Raw genomic sequence first — 17,933 nt, forward strand, 5'->3', positions numbered from 1 at the left:
TGTGCGAATCCACCATCTGGAGTCCTCGAATGGGGGTGTGGCTCCAGTACTACCTAGTTGGTGTATGAGGCGGAGCGGGGCCCAGGGATTCTGGGACTTGTAGTCCAGTGGCAACACACTGGAGGCAGAGTGTCAGAAGAATGCTGATTTACACAATCGGTTTGTAAATTTCGGAAATTTCGTTAAGTCCTCTAGTGGCAGTGTTAAACTTCATGATGAGCATAGCTTCGCGTTGTGCTAATCTTGCTTCAATGTCCCCTCCTCTAGGGTCATTTTCAATTTTGGACACAACGGTCCAACGCAAATCAGTAATGGCATGTTTGCATCTAGTCCAATGGTTGACTAAGGGGGCATTCTCTACCCCTCTCCGGATCCGTGATTTGTGTTGCGTGATCCTGGTCCTTATTTCCTGTGTTGTTTTGCCGATATATACTGAAGGGCAAGGGCAGGTGATGGCATAAACGACGTTTTTTGATTTACAGTTTGTAAACGTCTCATGTTTCCAATGAGTGTCCTCAAATGTGAACACAGTGTCTTCAATAGTTTCGCTGCAGCACGTGCACGTTCCGCACTTGTGGTGCCCTTTTGGTGAAGGTAGACCAAAGATACTTTGTAATGTGGGAGCCTTCGTCGTTGGTAACGCTGCTCTGACAACGTAGTTGGCAACACTTTTGTCCTTTTTGTATGCAAAGAGGGGTGGGGCTGCAAGGTCCTCATGGAGATTTTTTAATAAGTGCCAATTAGACAGAATGAGCTTTCTGTGTGCGTTGGCTGCCGGGCAAAAGGTGGTGACACAGACTACCCTTTTGATTTCAGGTCTCAGTCTTTTTTCTAACAGTGTCTCCCGCGGTGTCCACCACGCTCGTTTGAGTGAGTTTTTAAGCAATTTCTTAGGATAGCCTCTTTGGATTAAACGATTCATTAGACGTTCAGCGTGAATGAAATACTCTTCTTTATTTGAGCAATTCCGATGGATTCTTAAGAATTGTCCAAAAGGAAGGTTTTGTTTTAAGCTGCGGGGGTGGTTGCTACTAAAATGCAACGCTTTGTTCCTGTCCGAAGATTTTCGGAAAAGTGTTGTACTTAGGCCCCCTTCACAGGGTGCCACTTTCACATCTAAAAAGTTGATGGATACATTGGATGCTGAAACTGAGAACTGTATGTCTATTGTTCTAGAATTGAGCCAGCTGACAAATTGACCCAGATCTTCATGTCCTCCTGACCAAATCAAGAATATATCATCAATATAACGCATATAATGCGAAATATTCTTGTCAAAAGGATTGGTCTGGTAGATAAATTTCTCTTCGTATAGCCCCATAAACATAATGGCTAACTCCGGGGCAAAGGGACAGCCCATTGCCACCCCTTTGATTTGATAAAAGAACTCCGAGTCGAAAGAAAAAAAGTTCTTCTTTAGCGCAAAGCCTGCCAAGTCAAGGATAAATTTGGTAGGGACTCTCATAGGTCTTTCCCTTTTGTCCAAGAAAACTGACAAAGTTTCCAGTGCTTGTTCTTGAGGGATCTGTGTATATAAAGACACCACATCGAGTGTCACCAAAAGTTGACTACTTTGATCGAATTTAATGGTGGAAATACGATTAAGGAAAGCAGTGGTATCTTGAAGATGAGCCGGAATAGTTTCAATAAAGGGTTTCAAAAAATGATCAATATATTTAGCCACAGGCTCGAACAAGGATTCGCAACCTGAAATGATGGGTCGTCCTGGGGGTTTTATTTCATCTTTATGTAATTTAGGAAGAACGTAAAAAACGGGTGTCCTTGGGTTTTTGTTTTGCAAGAATGCGTACTCCTTGGGACCTATAATCCCTTCTGAATAGCCCCTTTGAATGATGTCGAATAGTTGATTTTGTAGTTCAGATGTAGGGTTCTTCCCTATGCGCCTATAGCAGTCCAAATCGTTGAGTTGACGGTGGACTTCAGATTTGTATTTGTTGATGTCCCATATGACCACCGCTCCGCCTTTATCGGCCTGCTTGACCACGATGGTAGTGTCATTTTTCACTGCTATAAGTGCGTCTTTTTCCGCTTTGGAGAGATTGAATTTGACAAAAGACTTCTTTTTTTCAATTGCTGAAATTCCTGATAACACAGTTGTTTCAAACGTTGAAACTTCCTTTGGGATTTTGGGTCCTTTGGGGCAGAATGTGGACTTTTTCTTTAGGCCTGTAGTTTCTTCATATGTGTTTTCCATGGTGTCTTGAAAAAATGTTTTTAAACGTATTTTACGGCAGAACTCCAATGTTTCTAGTTTCATACGAGTGAAATCCGTAGGTCTTGATGGGACATAGTTAAGTCCTTTAGTGAGAATAGAGATCTCTGCCGTCGATAATATTCTATCTGATAGATTATAGATTGGTGAGACTTCTAGTTGTTGTAGGATTTCTGGCGTGTCCTCATTTGCCATGGTTGTGTGAAACGGACTCGGCCTCTTTTCTGTTGGCCCCGTCCTAAAAAAGGTTGTTGATTTTGGCCTTGTTGTTGGTACTGATTAGGTCTACTCCCTGATCTATTTTCGTTTTGACGATTACTGTTGTCAGGTTCACTACCAGAGGAAGATGTAGTGTCTGAAAAAGTTAGAAATTTACGGCGCGATCGTCCTTGGTTGTCCTGTAAATAACGTCGTGAATCAGAATGCGTGTAGAAATCCTTATTAAGAAATGGATATATGGATTCCAAAGAGAAGTTCTTTTTGTCTGTTTCAAATTTATTGTTTTTTTGGGTCACTGTAAAATCCTTGAATTCTGAAATTTCCTTATCGATTTTTTCCAAAAGGGCTTTTGAGTCAGTGATTAGTTGGTTGGTTTCGATTTCTTTTGTTAATGTTTCGATCTCCTCTAGTTCCTTAAGAGATATCCTGTGCGCAGTCTCAATTGTAAGGACCATGAGATCCCTGCTGCACTTGGTTTCCACTCCACTAAAGGCTTTTCTGTATACTGGGTCGTCCGTGAAGACAACTGGTATATTGCGAATCACCAGGCCCGCCGGAATGGTGCCGGACTTGAGGTGTTGCAATAAAAAATGTCCGTGTAGGTCTGTGCGTATTTGTTTCTTCCGTAGTCGGGTAAGTTTGTCAGATTCGTTTTGAGTGCTGGCTGTGAGACTGAGAGTCGCCGAGCTGAAAACTGGAGGATCCCTAATCAAATTCTTAATATGCTCTTCGCTAAAAGATACTGCATCACTTTCAGCCATATCAAACAAGTGGGACACTTAAACACAAAACAAATGGACTATGTGACAAAAGTGAAAAGGTAAAAACCCTTTAATAAGTAACACACTGAGTGCGCACACACAATGGCCAAAACCTGGCCACCCAAAGTCTAAATACACCAATACTACCCTGTGGTAGAAACTACTACCTGAACAGGACCTCGCGGGTGTTCACCCGCGCGAAAGTCAAAGAATCAAAAAAGGGTCTTGACTCGTTACTCAGTGAGGCTGAGTCCAACTAATATTAATAATCAAAAAAGGGGGCCAAAACTGGGGTTTCAATGCAAGAACTGGTTTAAATTAGGGTTATTTCGATTGAATCAAAAAAAACCGGTTGACTTATTGAACCGAGCAAATTTTATTTGTTGCAAACGGTCTTGTTTTCAAATATTAACACATTGTTTTTAGTGCGTGAAAAATACAAAAATGAACAATGAAATACATTTTATATACAATATATACAGATATATAAATGCGACATATCATACACACTTGGCCATACATTCATACACATACAATACAGAAGAAATGAAAAATACAAAACAACGCTGTGTCCAAGCAACTAGCAAAAAAATCAGCAGAAAAGAATATTTTCTGTTTTATAATGTCGTTGTGTTTGTCATGAGATCCCTCATGAAACCAAGTTAATGAACACTCTATTTCGACAGAATAAAGGTAGCCAGAAGCGGGACAGAAAAGCTGGTCGACGCGTTTCAAACCCCTAAGAATAAGTGGGGTTCTCCTCAGGACCGGATGTTGGTTCTGAAATGTTAAAAATAACTAGCTTTAGCAAAAGAGTTATCGAGCAACTATCAAGGCAATAAGACAAGGGCTCAACTACCAGGGGGACAGCTGGCACTCCCTACCTCAATCCATAGATTCAATCGACAACGTGCGGGTGGTTAATCAATGCCGTATTTCCCAGCAGGGTTTTGCAGCAACTGTGTGAGACAACAAAACACGTACAACCACGTTTTAGTATAGTGCGCAACTCTCAAACAACATTCATCCTGCTCTCCAGGGGAGCGTAACCTTACCTGAAAGCGGGCGGTTTAAATGGCGCTGCTTTGTTGTTTGCTTTGAGCGGCTGCTCGTATTCTGTAGGGAGGGAGCGAGAACTTGTGTTAGTGAAACATAAAATGAACGTGGGCGATTTAGATTCCACTTCAATCGGGTGGGCATACCGAGGTTCGAGCAAGGCAGACGTCCTTCTCTCTCGCTGGTGTGTGCGAATCCACCATCTGGAGTCCTCGAATGGGGGTGTGGCTCCAGTACTACCTAGTTGGTGTATGAGGCGGAGCGGGGCCCAGGGATTCTGGGACTTGTAGTCCAGTGGCAACACACTGGAGGCAGAGTGTCAGAAGAATGCTGATTTACACAATCGGTTTGTAAATTTCGGAAATTTCGTTAAGTCCTCTAGTGGCAGTGTTAAACTTCATGATGAGCATAGCTTCGCGTTGTGCTAATCTTGCTTCAATGTCCCCTCCTCTAGGGTCATTTTCAATTTTGGACACAACGGTCCAACGCAAATCAGTAATGGCATGTTTGCATCTAGTCCAATGGTTGACTAAGGGGGCATTCTCTACCCCTCTCCGGATCCGTGATTTGTGTTGCGTGATCCTGGTCCTTATTTCCTGTGTTGTTTTGCCGATATATACTGAAGGGCAAGGGCAGGTGATGGCATAAACGACGTTTTTTGATTTACAGTTTGTAAACGTCTCATGTTTCCAATGAGTGTCCTCAAATGTGAACACAGTGTCTTCAATAGTTTCGCTGCAGCACGTGCACGTTCCGCACTTGTGGTGCCCTTTTGGTGAAGGTAGACCAAAGATACTTTGTAATGTGGGACCGTTGTGTCCAAAATTGAAAATGACCCTAGAGGAGGGGACATTGAAGCAAGATTAGCACAACGCGAAGCTATGCTCATCATGAAGTTTAACACTGCCACTAGAGGACTTAACGAAATTTCCGAAATTTACAAACCGATTGTGTAAATCAGCATTCTTCTGACACTCTGCCTCCAGTGTGTTGCCACTGGACTACAAGTCCCAGAATCCCTGGGCCCCGCTCCGCCTCATACACCAACTAGGTAGTACTGGAGCCACACCCCCATTCGAGGACTCCAGATGGTGGATTCGCACACACCAGCGAGAGAGAAGGACGTCTGCCTTGCTCGAACCTCGGTATGCCCACCCGATTGAAGTGGGATCTAAATCGCCCACGTTCATTTTATGTTTCACTAACACAAGTTCTCGCTCCCTCCCTACAGAATACGAGCAGCCGCTCAAAGCAAACAACAAAGCAGCGCCATTTAAACCGCCCGCTTTCAGGTAAGGTTACGCTCCCCTGGAGAGCAGGATGAATGTTGTTTGAGAGTTGCGCACTATACTAAAACGTGGTTGTACGTGTTTTGTTGTCTCACACAGTTGCTGCAAAACCCTGCTGGGAAATACGGCATTGATTAACCACCCGCACGTTGTCGATTGAATCTATGGATTGAGGTAGGGAGTGCCAGCTGTCCCCCTGGTAGTTGAGCCCTTGTCTTATTGCCTTGATAGTTGCTCGATAACTCTTTTGCTAAAGCTAGTTATTTTTAACATTTCAGAACCAACATCCGGTCCTGAGGAGAACCCCACTTATTCTTAGGGGTTTGAAACGCGTCGACCAGCTTTTCTGTCCCGCTTCTGGCTACCTTTATTCTGTCGAAATAGAGTGTTCATTAACTTGGTTTCATGAGGGATCTCATGACAAACACAACGACATTATAAAACAGAAAATATTCTTTTCTGCTGATTTTTTTGCTAGTTGCTTGGACACAGCGTTGTTTTGTATTTTTCATTTCTTCTGTATTGTATGTGTATGAATGTATGGCCAAGTGTGTATGATATGTCGCATTTATATATCTGTATATATTGTATATAAAATGTATTTCATTGTTCATTTTTGTATTTTTCACGCACTAAAAACAATGTGTTAATATTTGAAAACAAGACCGTTTGCAACAAATAAAATTTGCTCGGTTCAATAAGTCAACCGGTTTTTTTGATTCAATCGAAATAACCCTAATTTAAACCAGTTCTTGCATTGAAACCCCAGTTTTGGCCCCCTTTTTTGATTATTAATATTAGTTGGACTCAGCCTCACTGAGTAACGAGTCAAGACCCTTTTTTGATTCTTTGACTTTCGCGCGGGTGAACACCCGCGAGGTCCTGTTCAGGTAGTAGTTTCTACCACAGGGTAGTATTGGTGTATTTAGACTTTGGGTGGCCAGGTTTTGGCCATTGTGTGTGCGCACTCAGTGTGTTACTTATTAAAGGGTTTTTACCTTTTCACTTTTGTCACATAGTCCATGTGTTTTGTGTTTAAGTGTCCCACTTGTTTGATATGGCTGAAAGTGATGCAGTATCTTTTAGCGAAGAGCATATTAAGAATTTGATTAGGGATCCTCCAGTTTTCAGCTCGGCGACTCTCAGTCTCACAGCCAGCACTCAAAACGAATCTGACAAACTTACCCGACTACGGAAGAAACAAATACGCACAGACCTACACGGACATTTTTTATTGCAACACCTCAAGTCCGGCACCATTCCGGCGGGCCTGGTGATTCGCAATATACCAGTTGTCTTCACGGACGACCCAGTATACAGAAAAGCCTTTAGTGGAGTGGAAACCAAGTGCAGCAGGGATCTCATGGTCCTTACAATTGAGACTGCGCACAGGATATCTCTTAAGGAACTAGAGGAGATCGAAACATTAACAAAAGAAATCGAAACCAACCAACTAATCACTGACTCAAAAGCCCTTTTGGAAAAAATCGATAAGGAAATTTCAGAATTCAAGGATTTTACAGTGACCCAAAAAAACAATAAATTTGAAACAGACAAAAAGAACTTCTCTTTGGAATCCATATATCCATTTCTTAATAAGGATTTCTACACGCATTCTGATTCACGACGTTATTTACAGGACAACCAAGGACGATCGCGCCGTAAATTTCTAACTTTTTCAGACACTACATCTTCCTCTGGTAGTGAACCTGACAACAGTAATCGTCAAAACGAAAATAGATCAGGGAGTAGACCTAATCAGTACCAACAACAAGGCCAAAATCAACAACCTTTTTTAGGACGGGGCCAACAGAAAAGAGGCCGAGTCCGTTTCACACAACCATGGCAAATGAGGACACGCCAGAAATCCTACAACAACTAGAAGTCTCACCAATCTATAATCTATCAGATAGAATATTATCGACGGCAGAGATCTCTATTCTCACTAAAGGACTTAACTATGTCCCATCAAGACCTACGGATTTCACTCGTATGAAACTAGAAACATTGGAGTTCTGCCGTAAAATACGTTTAAAAACATTTTTTCAAGACACCATGGAAAACACATATGAAGAAACTACAGGCCTAAAGAAAAAGTCCACATTCTGCCCCAAAGGACCCAAAATCCCAAAGGAAGTTTCAACGTTTGAAACAACTGTGTTATCAGGAATTTCAGCAATTGAAAAAAAGAAGTCTTTTGTCAAATTCAATCTCTCCAAAGCGGAAAAAGACGCACTTATAGCAGTGAAAAATGACACTACCATCGTGGTCAAGCAGGCCGATAAAGGCGGAGCGGTGGTCATATGGGACATCAACAAATACAAATCTGAAGTCCACCGTCAACTCAACGATTTGGACTGCTATAGGCGCATAGGGAAGAACCCTACATCTGAACTACAAAATCAACTATTCGACATCATTCAAAGGGGCTATTCAGAAGGGATTATAGGTCCCAAGGAGTACGCATTCTTGCAAAACAAAAACCCAAGGACACCCGTTTTTTACGTTCTTCCTAAATTACATAAAGATGAAATAAAACCCCCAGGACGACCCATCATTTCAGGTTGCGAATCCTTGTTCGAGCCTGTGGCTAAATATATTGATCATTTTTTGAAACCCTTTATTGAAACTATTCCGGCTCATCTTCAAGATACCACTGCTTTCCTTAATCGTATTTCCACCATTAAATTCGATCAAAGTAGTCAACTTTTGGTGACACTCGATGTGGTGTCTTTATATACACAGATCCCTCAAGAACAAGCACTGGAAACTTTGTCAGTTTTCTTGGACAAAAGGGAAAGACCTATGAGAGTCCCTACCAAATTTATCCTTGACTTGGCAGGCTTTGCGCTAAAGAAGAACTTTTTTTCTTTCGACTCGGAGTTCTTTTATCAAATCAAAGGGGTGGCAATGGGCTGTCCCTTTGCCCCGGAGTTAGCCATTATGTTTATGGGGCTATACGAAGAGAAATTTATCTACCAGACCAATCCTTTTGACAAGAATATTTCGCATTATATGCGTTATATTGATGATATATTCTTGATTTGGTCAGGAGGACATGAAGATCTGGGTCAATTTGTCAGCTGGCTCAATTCTAGAACAATAGACATACAGTTCTCAGTTTCAGCATCCAATGTATCCATCAACTTTTTAGATGTGAAAGTGGCACCCTGTGAAGGGGGCCTAAGTACAACACTTTTCCGAAAATCTTCGGACAGGAACAAAGCGTTGCATTTTAGTAGCAACCACCCCCGCAGCTTAAAACAAAACCTTCCTTTTGGACAATTCTTAAGAATCCATCGGAATTGCTCAAATAAAGAAGAGTATTTCATTCACGCTGAACGTCTAATGAATCGTTTAATCCAAAGAGGCTATCCTAAGAAATTGCTTAAAAACTCACTCAAACGAGCGTGGTGGACACCGCGGGAGACACTGTTAGAAAAAAGACTGAGACCTGAAATCAAAAGGGTAGTCTGTGTCACCACCTTTTGCCCGGCAGCCAACGCACACAGAAAGCTCATTCTGTCTAATTGGCACTTATTAAAAAATCTCCATGAGGACCTTGCAGCCCCACCCCTCTTTGCATACAAAAAGGACAAAAGTGTTGCCAACTACGTTGTCAGAGCAGCGTTACCAACGACGAAGGCTCCCACATTACAAAGTATCTTTGGTCTACCTTCACCAAAAGGGCACCACAAGTGCGGAACGTGCACGTGCTGCAGCGAAACTATTGAAGACACTGTGTTCACATTTGAGGACACTCATTGGAAACATGAGACGTTTACAAACTGTAAATCAAAAAACGTCGTTTATGCCATCACCTGCCCTTGCCCTTCAGTATATATCGGCAAAACAACACAGGAAATAAGGACCAGGATCACGCAACACAAATCACGGATCCGGAGAGGGGTAGAGAATGCCCCCTTAGTCAACCATTGGACTAGATGCAAACATGCCATTACTGATTTGCGTTGGACCGTTGTGTCCAAAATTGAAAATGACCCTAGAGGAGGGGACATTGAAGCAAGATTAGCACAACGCGAAGCTATGCTCATCATGAAGTTTAACACTGCCACTAGAGGACTTAACGAAATTTCCGAAATTTACAAACCGATTGTGTAAATCAGCATTCTTCTGACACTCTGCCTCCAGTGTGTTGCCACTGGACTACAAGTCCCAGAATCCCTGGGCCCCGCTCCGCCTCATACACCAACTAGGTAGTACTGGAGCCACACCCCCATTCGAGGACTCCAGATGGTGGATTCGCACACACCAGCGAGAGAGAAGGACGTCTGCCTTGCTCGAACCTCGGTATGCCCACCCGATTGAAGTGGAATCTAAATCGCCCACGTTCATTTTATGTTTCACTAACACAAGTTCTCGCTCCCTCCCTACAGAATACGAGCAGCCGCTCAAAGCAAACAACAAAGCAGCGCCATTTAAACCGCCCGCTTTCAGGTAAGGTTACGCTCCCCTGGAGAGCAGGATGAATGTTGTTTGAGAGTTGCGCACTATACTAAAACGTGGTTGTACGTGTTTTGTTGTCTCACACAGTTGCTGCAAAACCCTGCTGGGAAATACGGCATTGATTAACCACCCGCACGTTGTCGATTGAATCTATGGATTGAGGTAGGGAGTGCCAGCTGTCCCCCTGGTAGTTGAGCCCTTGTCTTATTGCCTTGATAGTTGCTCGATAACTCTTTTGCTAAAGCTAGTTATTTTTAACATTTCAGAACCAACATCCGGTCCTGAGGAGAACCCCACTTATTCTTAGGGGTTTGAAACGCGTCGACCAGCTTTTCTGTCCCGCTTCTGGCTACCTTTATTCTGTCGAAATAGAGTGTTCATTAACTTGGTTTCATGAGGGATCTCATGACAAACACAACGACATTATAAAACAGAAAATATTCTTTTCTGCTGATTTTTTTGCTAGTTGCTTGGACACAGCGTTGTTTTGTATTTTTCATTTCTTCTGTATTGTATGTGTATGAATGTATGGCCAAGTGTGTATGATATGTCGCATTTATATATCTGTATATATTGTATATAAAATGTATTTCATTGTTCATTTTTGTATTTTTCACGCACTAAAAACAATGTGTTAATATTTGAAAACAAGACCGTTTGCAACAAATAAAATTTGCTCGGTTCAATAAGTCAACCGGTTTTTTTGATTCAATCGAAATAACCCTAATTTAAACCAGTTCTTGCATTGAAACCCCAGTTTTGGCCCCCTTTTTTGATTATTAATATTAGTTGGACTCAGCCTCACTGAGTAACGAGTCAAGACCCTTTTTTGATTCTTTGACAGAAACAAAATGTGCCATTTTCCTGAAAATTTCAGCCAATTCCGTCCACAAACGCCAAAGTTATTAGACATAGAATTTTCAAAAGTTCCATAGAGAAAAAATCCTAACTATATATATATATATAAAACTCCTTTTGAGACTCCTGCCCACTTACTTATTCTGTTAGTCTCAAAAGGTTGACAAATGTTCATTTGTTTTATTCTGTATATATATATATATATATATATATATATATATACACATACATATACAGAATTAAGAAAATGAACATTTGTCAACCTTTTGAGACTGTAACAGAATAAGTAAGTGGGCCGGCGTCTCAAAAGGAGTTTTAAAGGATTCATGAGTATCTGTATTGAAAATGGACCGGGAAACGAGAGCTATCATGTGCATACTATATAGTTAAAGGTGAGTTGCGTGTGGAAGGATTTTCTTGAAACAATGATAGACTTGTCCCTCTGAAGAACGATTGTTGGAGGTTAGTTTGTATAGCTCAAAGGGGTTGTGTGGTCATCTCCAAAATAATAGACTAGTATTGCTGTTGAAATCCACACAAGAAGATATACAGTAAGGTATATTTAGTGTGGTAAAAAAATCACCTGTAAAGAACTCAAGACCTTCAATGGATGTGGTTGGTGAGAAGGAACAGTCCTTGGAAACAGTAAGGCTGGAGAACAGGGGACGCTCTTGGTTAAGATGGTACCCCATTTAAATCCCGATCTCAAGATGGAATGGTTGGGTGGGGGTGGGGGGGCGGAAAGCTGGAAATAATTATTCTGACAGGAAATTCCATACTTGCAAAATGCGAATTTAACAGGTCAGAATGGGGAACAACTTTGAAGACCTGTTTTTCCTATACCAAATTCGCCATTTTCCCTGCATCTGGCCTGCTTAAAGCTTTTATTTATTAACTGCTGAGTAAGCAGCACATGGGAGCCCTAGCGCTGTAGTATGTTGGCTGCCAGAGAGTTGCTCAGAATTGGGAGATAATCATGAGAGGTGGAAAGTGTTGGTGCTCTCCATGATGTTAAGGGTGTTCTGGAGAGTGGCATTTCGGAGGTGTTTATACTGCATTTGCATCTGTCAAGGGGAGAATAATGAAGAAAGAAAGTTAAACGAGTGTGGAATTTGTGGTAATGGTGGAACATTGGGGGGGAAATGAAGAGTATGGTTCGTTCATACTGGAGAATCAGTTGTGACTTTTGTAATTCGGCTGATACTGTGTTCATCTCATCTCTGTTGTTGTCTTGGATTATGGTGTCAAACTAATAAAGCTTTCTTCAACTGTCCTGGTCTCGCCCTTCTTGATAGTGGACCCAAAGTTCTAGTTGCTGGCGGTGCAGAGGACGGTAGGCACAGTTAGGGTGTGATCGGAACACCCTAGAGGTTGTAGAGGTTGTGTGTAGGGTTTCTCTTCCTGCACAGCCTCCTGCTGGTTTATACCCGGTACCGGTGTTTTCAGACCCAAATTACCACAGGATCACTCAAAATCAGAAAGACCGGTCAGAGATACTCAATCTGACTCAAATCAAGCCATAAGTGATAGGAGAGTGTTACCTGAATAGCTGCAAGCAGAGCTGACATGTTTATGCACAAATAGAATTCATAAAAGAGATGTTTTCACAGAAAAACACTCCAATGGAACACTTATGGATACAGGCATACTTACTCCTCGAGAAAAGCATGCACATTAGGCATACATAAGCTTAAAACATGGTCGTGTAACTTTCATAGCAGACATCTGCTTGCCTCACACCAGTGTTTGTGGATTCTCTGAAGTGAGCAGGAATCCACATGCACAAGATTAAGATATTTCTGAAATGTTTCCAAATACATGTTTACTCATGTTATCGTCACATGGAACACATTTCCAAGGAAAGTCTTCCCACAAAGTCCTTGCTTAAATGGAAGTGTTCCATGCACTTTCCTATATTTTCTACACACCTAGACCTGGTTTAAGTTTATTAGTGGAACGTAGAGGAGAGTAATTTTTTGTTAATTCCTACACAACTACGGTTATGTGGTTGCTTACTTTATTTGCATGGACCATTTATCTGGTCCCCTCCAGTACTGCAAACAAATCTGCATAGTTCCAAACAATATGCCCACAGAACAACTTTTCATTCACCCTTCCTCATCTTTGTAAATTTGGATCTAGATTTGTGATTTTTCTGTATTTCAGTCCCACTTGTACACCAAAATGTGTATGAATCGGGCCCCTGATGTAAACGATGCTAAATTTCTACATTACCTTGAAGTAAGATCATAGTGGGATCAACAAATATGCAGTCAAATTCTATGGATTTGTAGGATAACACTGCTCACAAAACTGATTATGGCAGTTACTGGAATTATTCATGTTTCTTTTGTCCACTACCCTTTTTTGTCAGAGCTTTTAAAATATTACCACTATATGCTGGCTGCCTTGTTGTGATGTTGGACAAACCTGCTCCCTTTTCTCAGACCACCGGCTTCTAACTCGACATTACTGCCCGCCACCCAATTCTACCCATTTTCCTAGTCATTGACTTAAATCTCACTTTTCTTACCTAATGCTATGCGCTTATGTAAGCAAGTCCAAACCTGTATCCTTCCAATTATTGCATCCCCACTATTATTAATAAGTACATTCATATTATTAATCTGATTTCGCTGTAACGAGTGTAAAATACTTTTACATGAAAACAATAAACTAAACTTGATCATAATCCGTATTCTAATGCATTTTCCTTTTTAGGTAAGATACTGAATATTCATCCATCGCTGTTGCCCTCATTCAAAGGGGCGGATGCCAAGAAGCAGGCGCTGCAGGCTGGAGTGCGGGTCACTGGTTGCACTGTACATTTCTTACTCGTGAGTAGCTATTTGCCAAATTGTAAATATTTTCAATATTATAACCAAAAAGCAGAGCACAGCTTTCCAATTATCCGCTGGTCAGGTACGACTGAAACAAAACAAACATTTCTGCTTAAATGCATATAATTTAAGGTTGGGGCTTTGAAGCCAAATGCTCGAGCATGGCTATAACATAGAATTATAATTTTGTTTAAACAAGGATTGTCTTCTCCTACATATGAAATCTTACTAAAATACTTCTGCTGACTCAGTACGTATCCAACCTAATACACCAGAGACGAGTGAACCACAATCTTTCACCTGTCATGAAATGTCCCATCATTTTGACAAGTCCTGCCTAGTCTTGGCCCGGTCCTGTGGCAGATGTCCAGTTTCTATCCGTCCACACTTCATACATTGTTTGCCCAATCTGCATCGCCATTTTGAATGCCTAGACCATCTGTGATAGGCAGCATCATTGCCACTTTCGCCTTTTCAGCTGCACCAATACATGGATTCCATGCTGTGGGGGACTACATCATTGCAGGATGTCATTTAAAAGAGCCACACCAACAATAAAGACTGCTGTTCTGTAGAGACGCCTGAGTCGCCATTTTGTTGCATGTTACATGAAACATAGAAGGTAGATATTTTATGGCAGACTGCAACCACTCCCAAGGCTGACAATTTTAAGGTGCGATAAGCTATAATATAATAGGCTGAGATTTTATGGTCCGGCATAACAATGCAGGAGGGTACCATTGTCAGGTCTCTCCTAGGCAGCGCTTGCGCTGTCTCTACGAGACATGCTGTATCTAGGATATGGGCTTAAAAAGACGACCATCTTTTTTTTTATCGATTTTTGTTGCTGTCCTTTAGAAATGCTAACTTTTCATTGGAGAATGCACTTAGTAGTCTCTCCTTTTGGAATTTTGTATCCTCCCATGAGGACTGGACCTCTTACATGTGTTCTTGCTGTTTAGGTTATTTATACTTAGAGAGAACTCTTTATTTTTTTATTGAACTGCGTCTTTGCTCCCTAAGTGTTATGTTTACTTGAACAATGAAACTTTTTTTGCTTCATTTGCTTGCAGTCCGTCCCTTCATTTGCTTGGTCCCTTGATTTCTCCCATGCCTTCCCCTCACACCCCTCCCACAACACTGCTCCAGGCTCCCACCACCCCTCAGAGGCCACTGCTGTTTTGTTCACAACACTGCTTGCCCGTGCTTCCCTTCTTCACCCCTTCCCTCCCACAACTCTTGTCAAGGCCCTCACCACCCCCCTGAGACCACTGCTGACTTGCTCATGGCATTTCACATTTCTAGCTTTTATTTATATAGCACACCAATCCATGCCCTCAGGAGAAATTAAACAATCATGCTAATTCCAGATTCAAACACAGATCCCCAGTTCCCCAACCCCCTGCTTTCATTATTGTTCTATATTCTTTTTTCGGTCAAGTTGCAGGGTGAAGTACCATATGTGGCCAAAAGAGGTCCAACAAGACATCTAGTGACAGCCTGTGTTACTGGGCCCAAACAATACTGGCTGTTGTTTAATGCTGGGATATATTTTGCCAAAAATGTTTATTATATCTCGTCTGCAACATGAGAAGTATCCAGGAATGAAAACCAGACACCAGCCCACAGGGGACCTACAGAGACACATCCCAAGTCAAGCAGCAGGTAAATAATGTGTAGAAATACAGGAGCATTGTAGACTGTACAGGGCCTGAATATTTAACCCAGCACTACTGAGTGCATGTTTACCTTAAGCAGCAGGGAATACATATTGCTAGGCAGAAGGACCCAATGAAATCTGAGGTTAACAAATTAAGAAAGAATTGGAGGGGGAACATCTTTGCATCCTGTTATTCCAATTATTCAAACAAAGTGCTGGTGTGGACTGCTGCTGTTGAACCCTTGTAAACAACGAGGTGATTTCAGACCCCCATGGGAGATGTTCCATAATTTTTGGGCTCCTAGACAGCATCAAGACCTGTTGGGTGAACATATACTCCTGAACATTGATCACAGGGGATTTGTTGGGGAGGTGCTGCAGGTGGTTTATCCATACTTGGACACCAGATTCATATGGGTGGGGACCTTAATTGTTTTGTAAAAGGACAATTGGACAGGTTTCTCACTATAACTGGGTTTAAACCGAAGATAACAGCAGCGATGGCAGCCATATTGAACCAGCAGACTAACGTGGTAGATGTGTGAAGGCCACAACACATGGCTGAATTTTTTTAACTCTAATTACTCTCACTGACATACCTATAGAAGACTTAACTACATACTGGAGAGGACTGACAACCTGACCAATAATGAAGATGCAATTTTGGAGATATACATAAGTAGGTTCCTCTCCCAAATCTCTACCTCCCTCGCCTCCCCGGAACTCCCCCAAACAAACATCAGGCCCAAAACACTGCTGTGGAGGCTTCAAACTGAAGCTCTCTCAGACTAAACGTTTGTGTCAAAGGATACATTAGGCTATTCTTTCAGCCCTTCCTCTTTTCCACAGTTTAGTCTGTCTTCTTGCCTTTGCCTTCTCATATGTGTTGTGTTATTCAGATCTCCAAGCGCCGGGACGCCTCTTAGCTGCGGCATCCGTGCGCTATATAAAAAAATTAATAACATAACATAGTAAGGATAGAATGGATAGCAGGGCTTACTTGCTGCCCTCGATGCATATTGCTATGTAGAGCAGCAACGAAGGACCTCCACTGCGGTCTGTCTTGGTCAAGTTTCTGTAAACTGCCCTAGCTGCAGTTCAGGGTCTTCATTTCTGTTTCCACAGTTCTCCGCCAGGGGTTCTTTGGCCTACCTCTCCATTTGACTTCTGGGGGTCCAGTGGAGAGCTGTTCTTGTGATGAAGTCTGGTTGTCTTCTGACGGTATGTCCAATCCATCGCCATCTTTTTTTCATAACAATGGTGTCTGATGAGCAGTTAGTTGTAATAGATGATTCGCTGCCAGAAAATTGCAAGATTCTTCTTAGGTTACACATGTTGAAAACTGACGTTTTGGTGATTTTTCTTTCCATCATTTGTATCCATACAAGAGTGTTAACAGAACGCAGCTCTGGTAAAGCCTTGGTGTACGTCCTGTACTGAGATGACCTCTACCCATTTAAGCTTCCTGAAGGCATTCATGGACTTGTTCAGTCTGGTCTTGATGCCATAGCCTCCCCTTCCATCATGTCTGATCGTAGTGCCTAGGTAGATGAACTCTTCAGACAGGACTAGGTCCTCTCCATCTACCTTGATTGGTGAAGGGTTTGGGATGTTGAATGGCATGACTTCTGATTTCTGTGTGCTGGTCTTCAGAAGCACTTGCTGTGCATAGATGTTGAGGCAGACGTCTTTTCTTGTACATGCTGGTGTGAGTGTGAGAAAGCAAAGCTAGATCATCCACATAGTCAAGGTCCTCCAGTGTAGAGCATAAGGTCCATCAGATGTGTTTGGCCTGGTCTTCAGTTATGTATCACATCACCGAATTGATTACTAGGTTGAAGAGCAATGCTGACATAATGCATCACACCGGTCTTGACTTTGAAGGTAACATTATAATAGAAGAATAACAGGGCAGTGGAGTGAGTAGACTCCAAGGTGGCATAGTGGGGGGATGCAGATCTTAGGTAATTAGGTGAGGATGCAATTAAAACGTGCATTTCAAAATGAACAGAATACACTGGTGCCTTTAGAGAAAGAAGCAGTCTTTGCTTTTGACACAACGCAACAATTAGTGGACACCAAGAGTCAATGTGAAGCTACATCGTCTAGACTGCAAAAATGCTCTTATATCCAATACATTTTAGAACACAAGGGAACCCAATATAAGGCCTTCGGACCATGGGTTAGTTTAACTTATTTCAGAGAACAGGGGTCCTAAGGGTTTACAATAAGACAGGAGAATAATAATATAGACTACAATCAGTGCTATATTTTTTAGAACGCCCAGCCGGACGTGAATTTATTTAAAGGATAATGTAGAATCGTGCTGACCCAGAGAGGGGCCAAGATAAACAGCAAGATAGGGTACAGTCCTGTACCTATCCCAGAAAGGTTTTAGAAAAAGTAAGTCGAAGTCAGGGAGATGGAAGAAAGGAAGAAGTTTTTCAGGCAAAAGACAAATTATTGAGCCAGAGGGTGACTTGTACTTTCAATAGATAATTACAACAAATTCACCCTGCAGTGTAGACAATTACAATTATGCATATTAAA

The 17,933-nt window shown here is 42.0% G+C and overlaps 1 protein-coding gene across 2 annotated transcripts in view; it reads left to right on the forward strand.

The window, feature by feature from the left end:
• LOC147698758 (trifunctional purine biosynthetic protein adenosine-3-like) overlaps positions 1-17,933 on the forward strand; it is a 376,225-nt gene that overhangs the window by 352,694 nt on the left and 5,598 nt on the right. For both annotated transcript variants that reach the window (XM_086935329.1, XM_086935328.1), the window contains exon 21: positions 13,605-13,720. In XM_086935329.1, the coding sequence (XP_086791455.1) occupies positions 13,605-13,720 (116 nt within the window). The remainder of the gene's footprint in view (positions 1-13,604; positions 13,721-17,933) is intronic.

Source organism: Lissotriton vulgaris, chromosome 8, assembly GCF_964263255.1.
Source record: "Lissotriton vulgaris chromosome 8, aLisVul1.2, whole genome shotgun sequence".
In the NCBI taxonomy this organism is placed as follows: Eukaryota; Metazoa; Chordata; class Amphibia; order Caudata; family Salamandridae; genus Lissotriton; species Lissotriton vulgaris.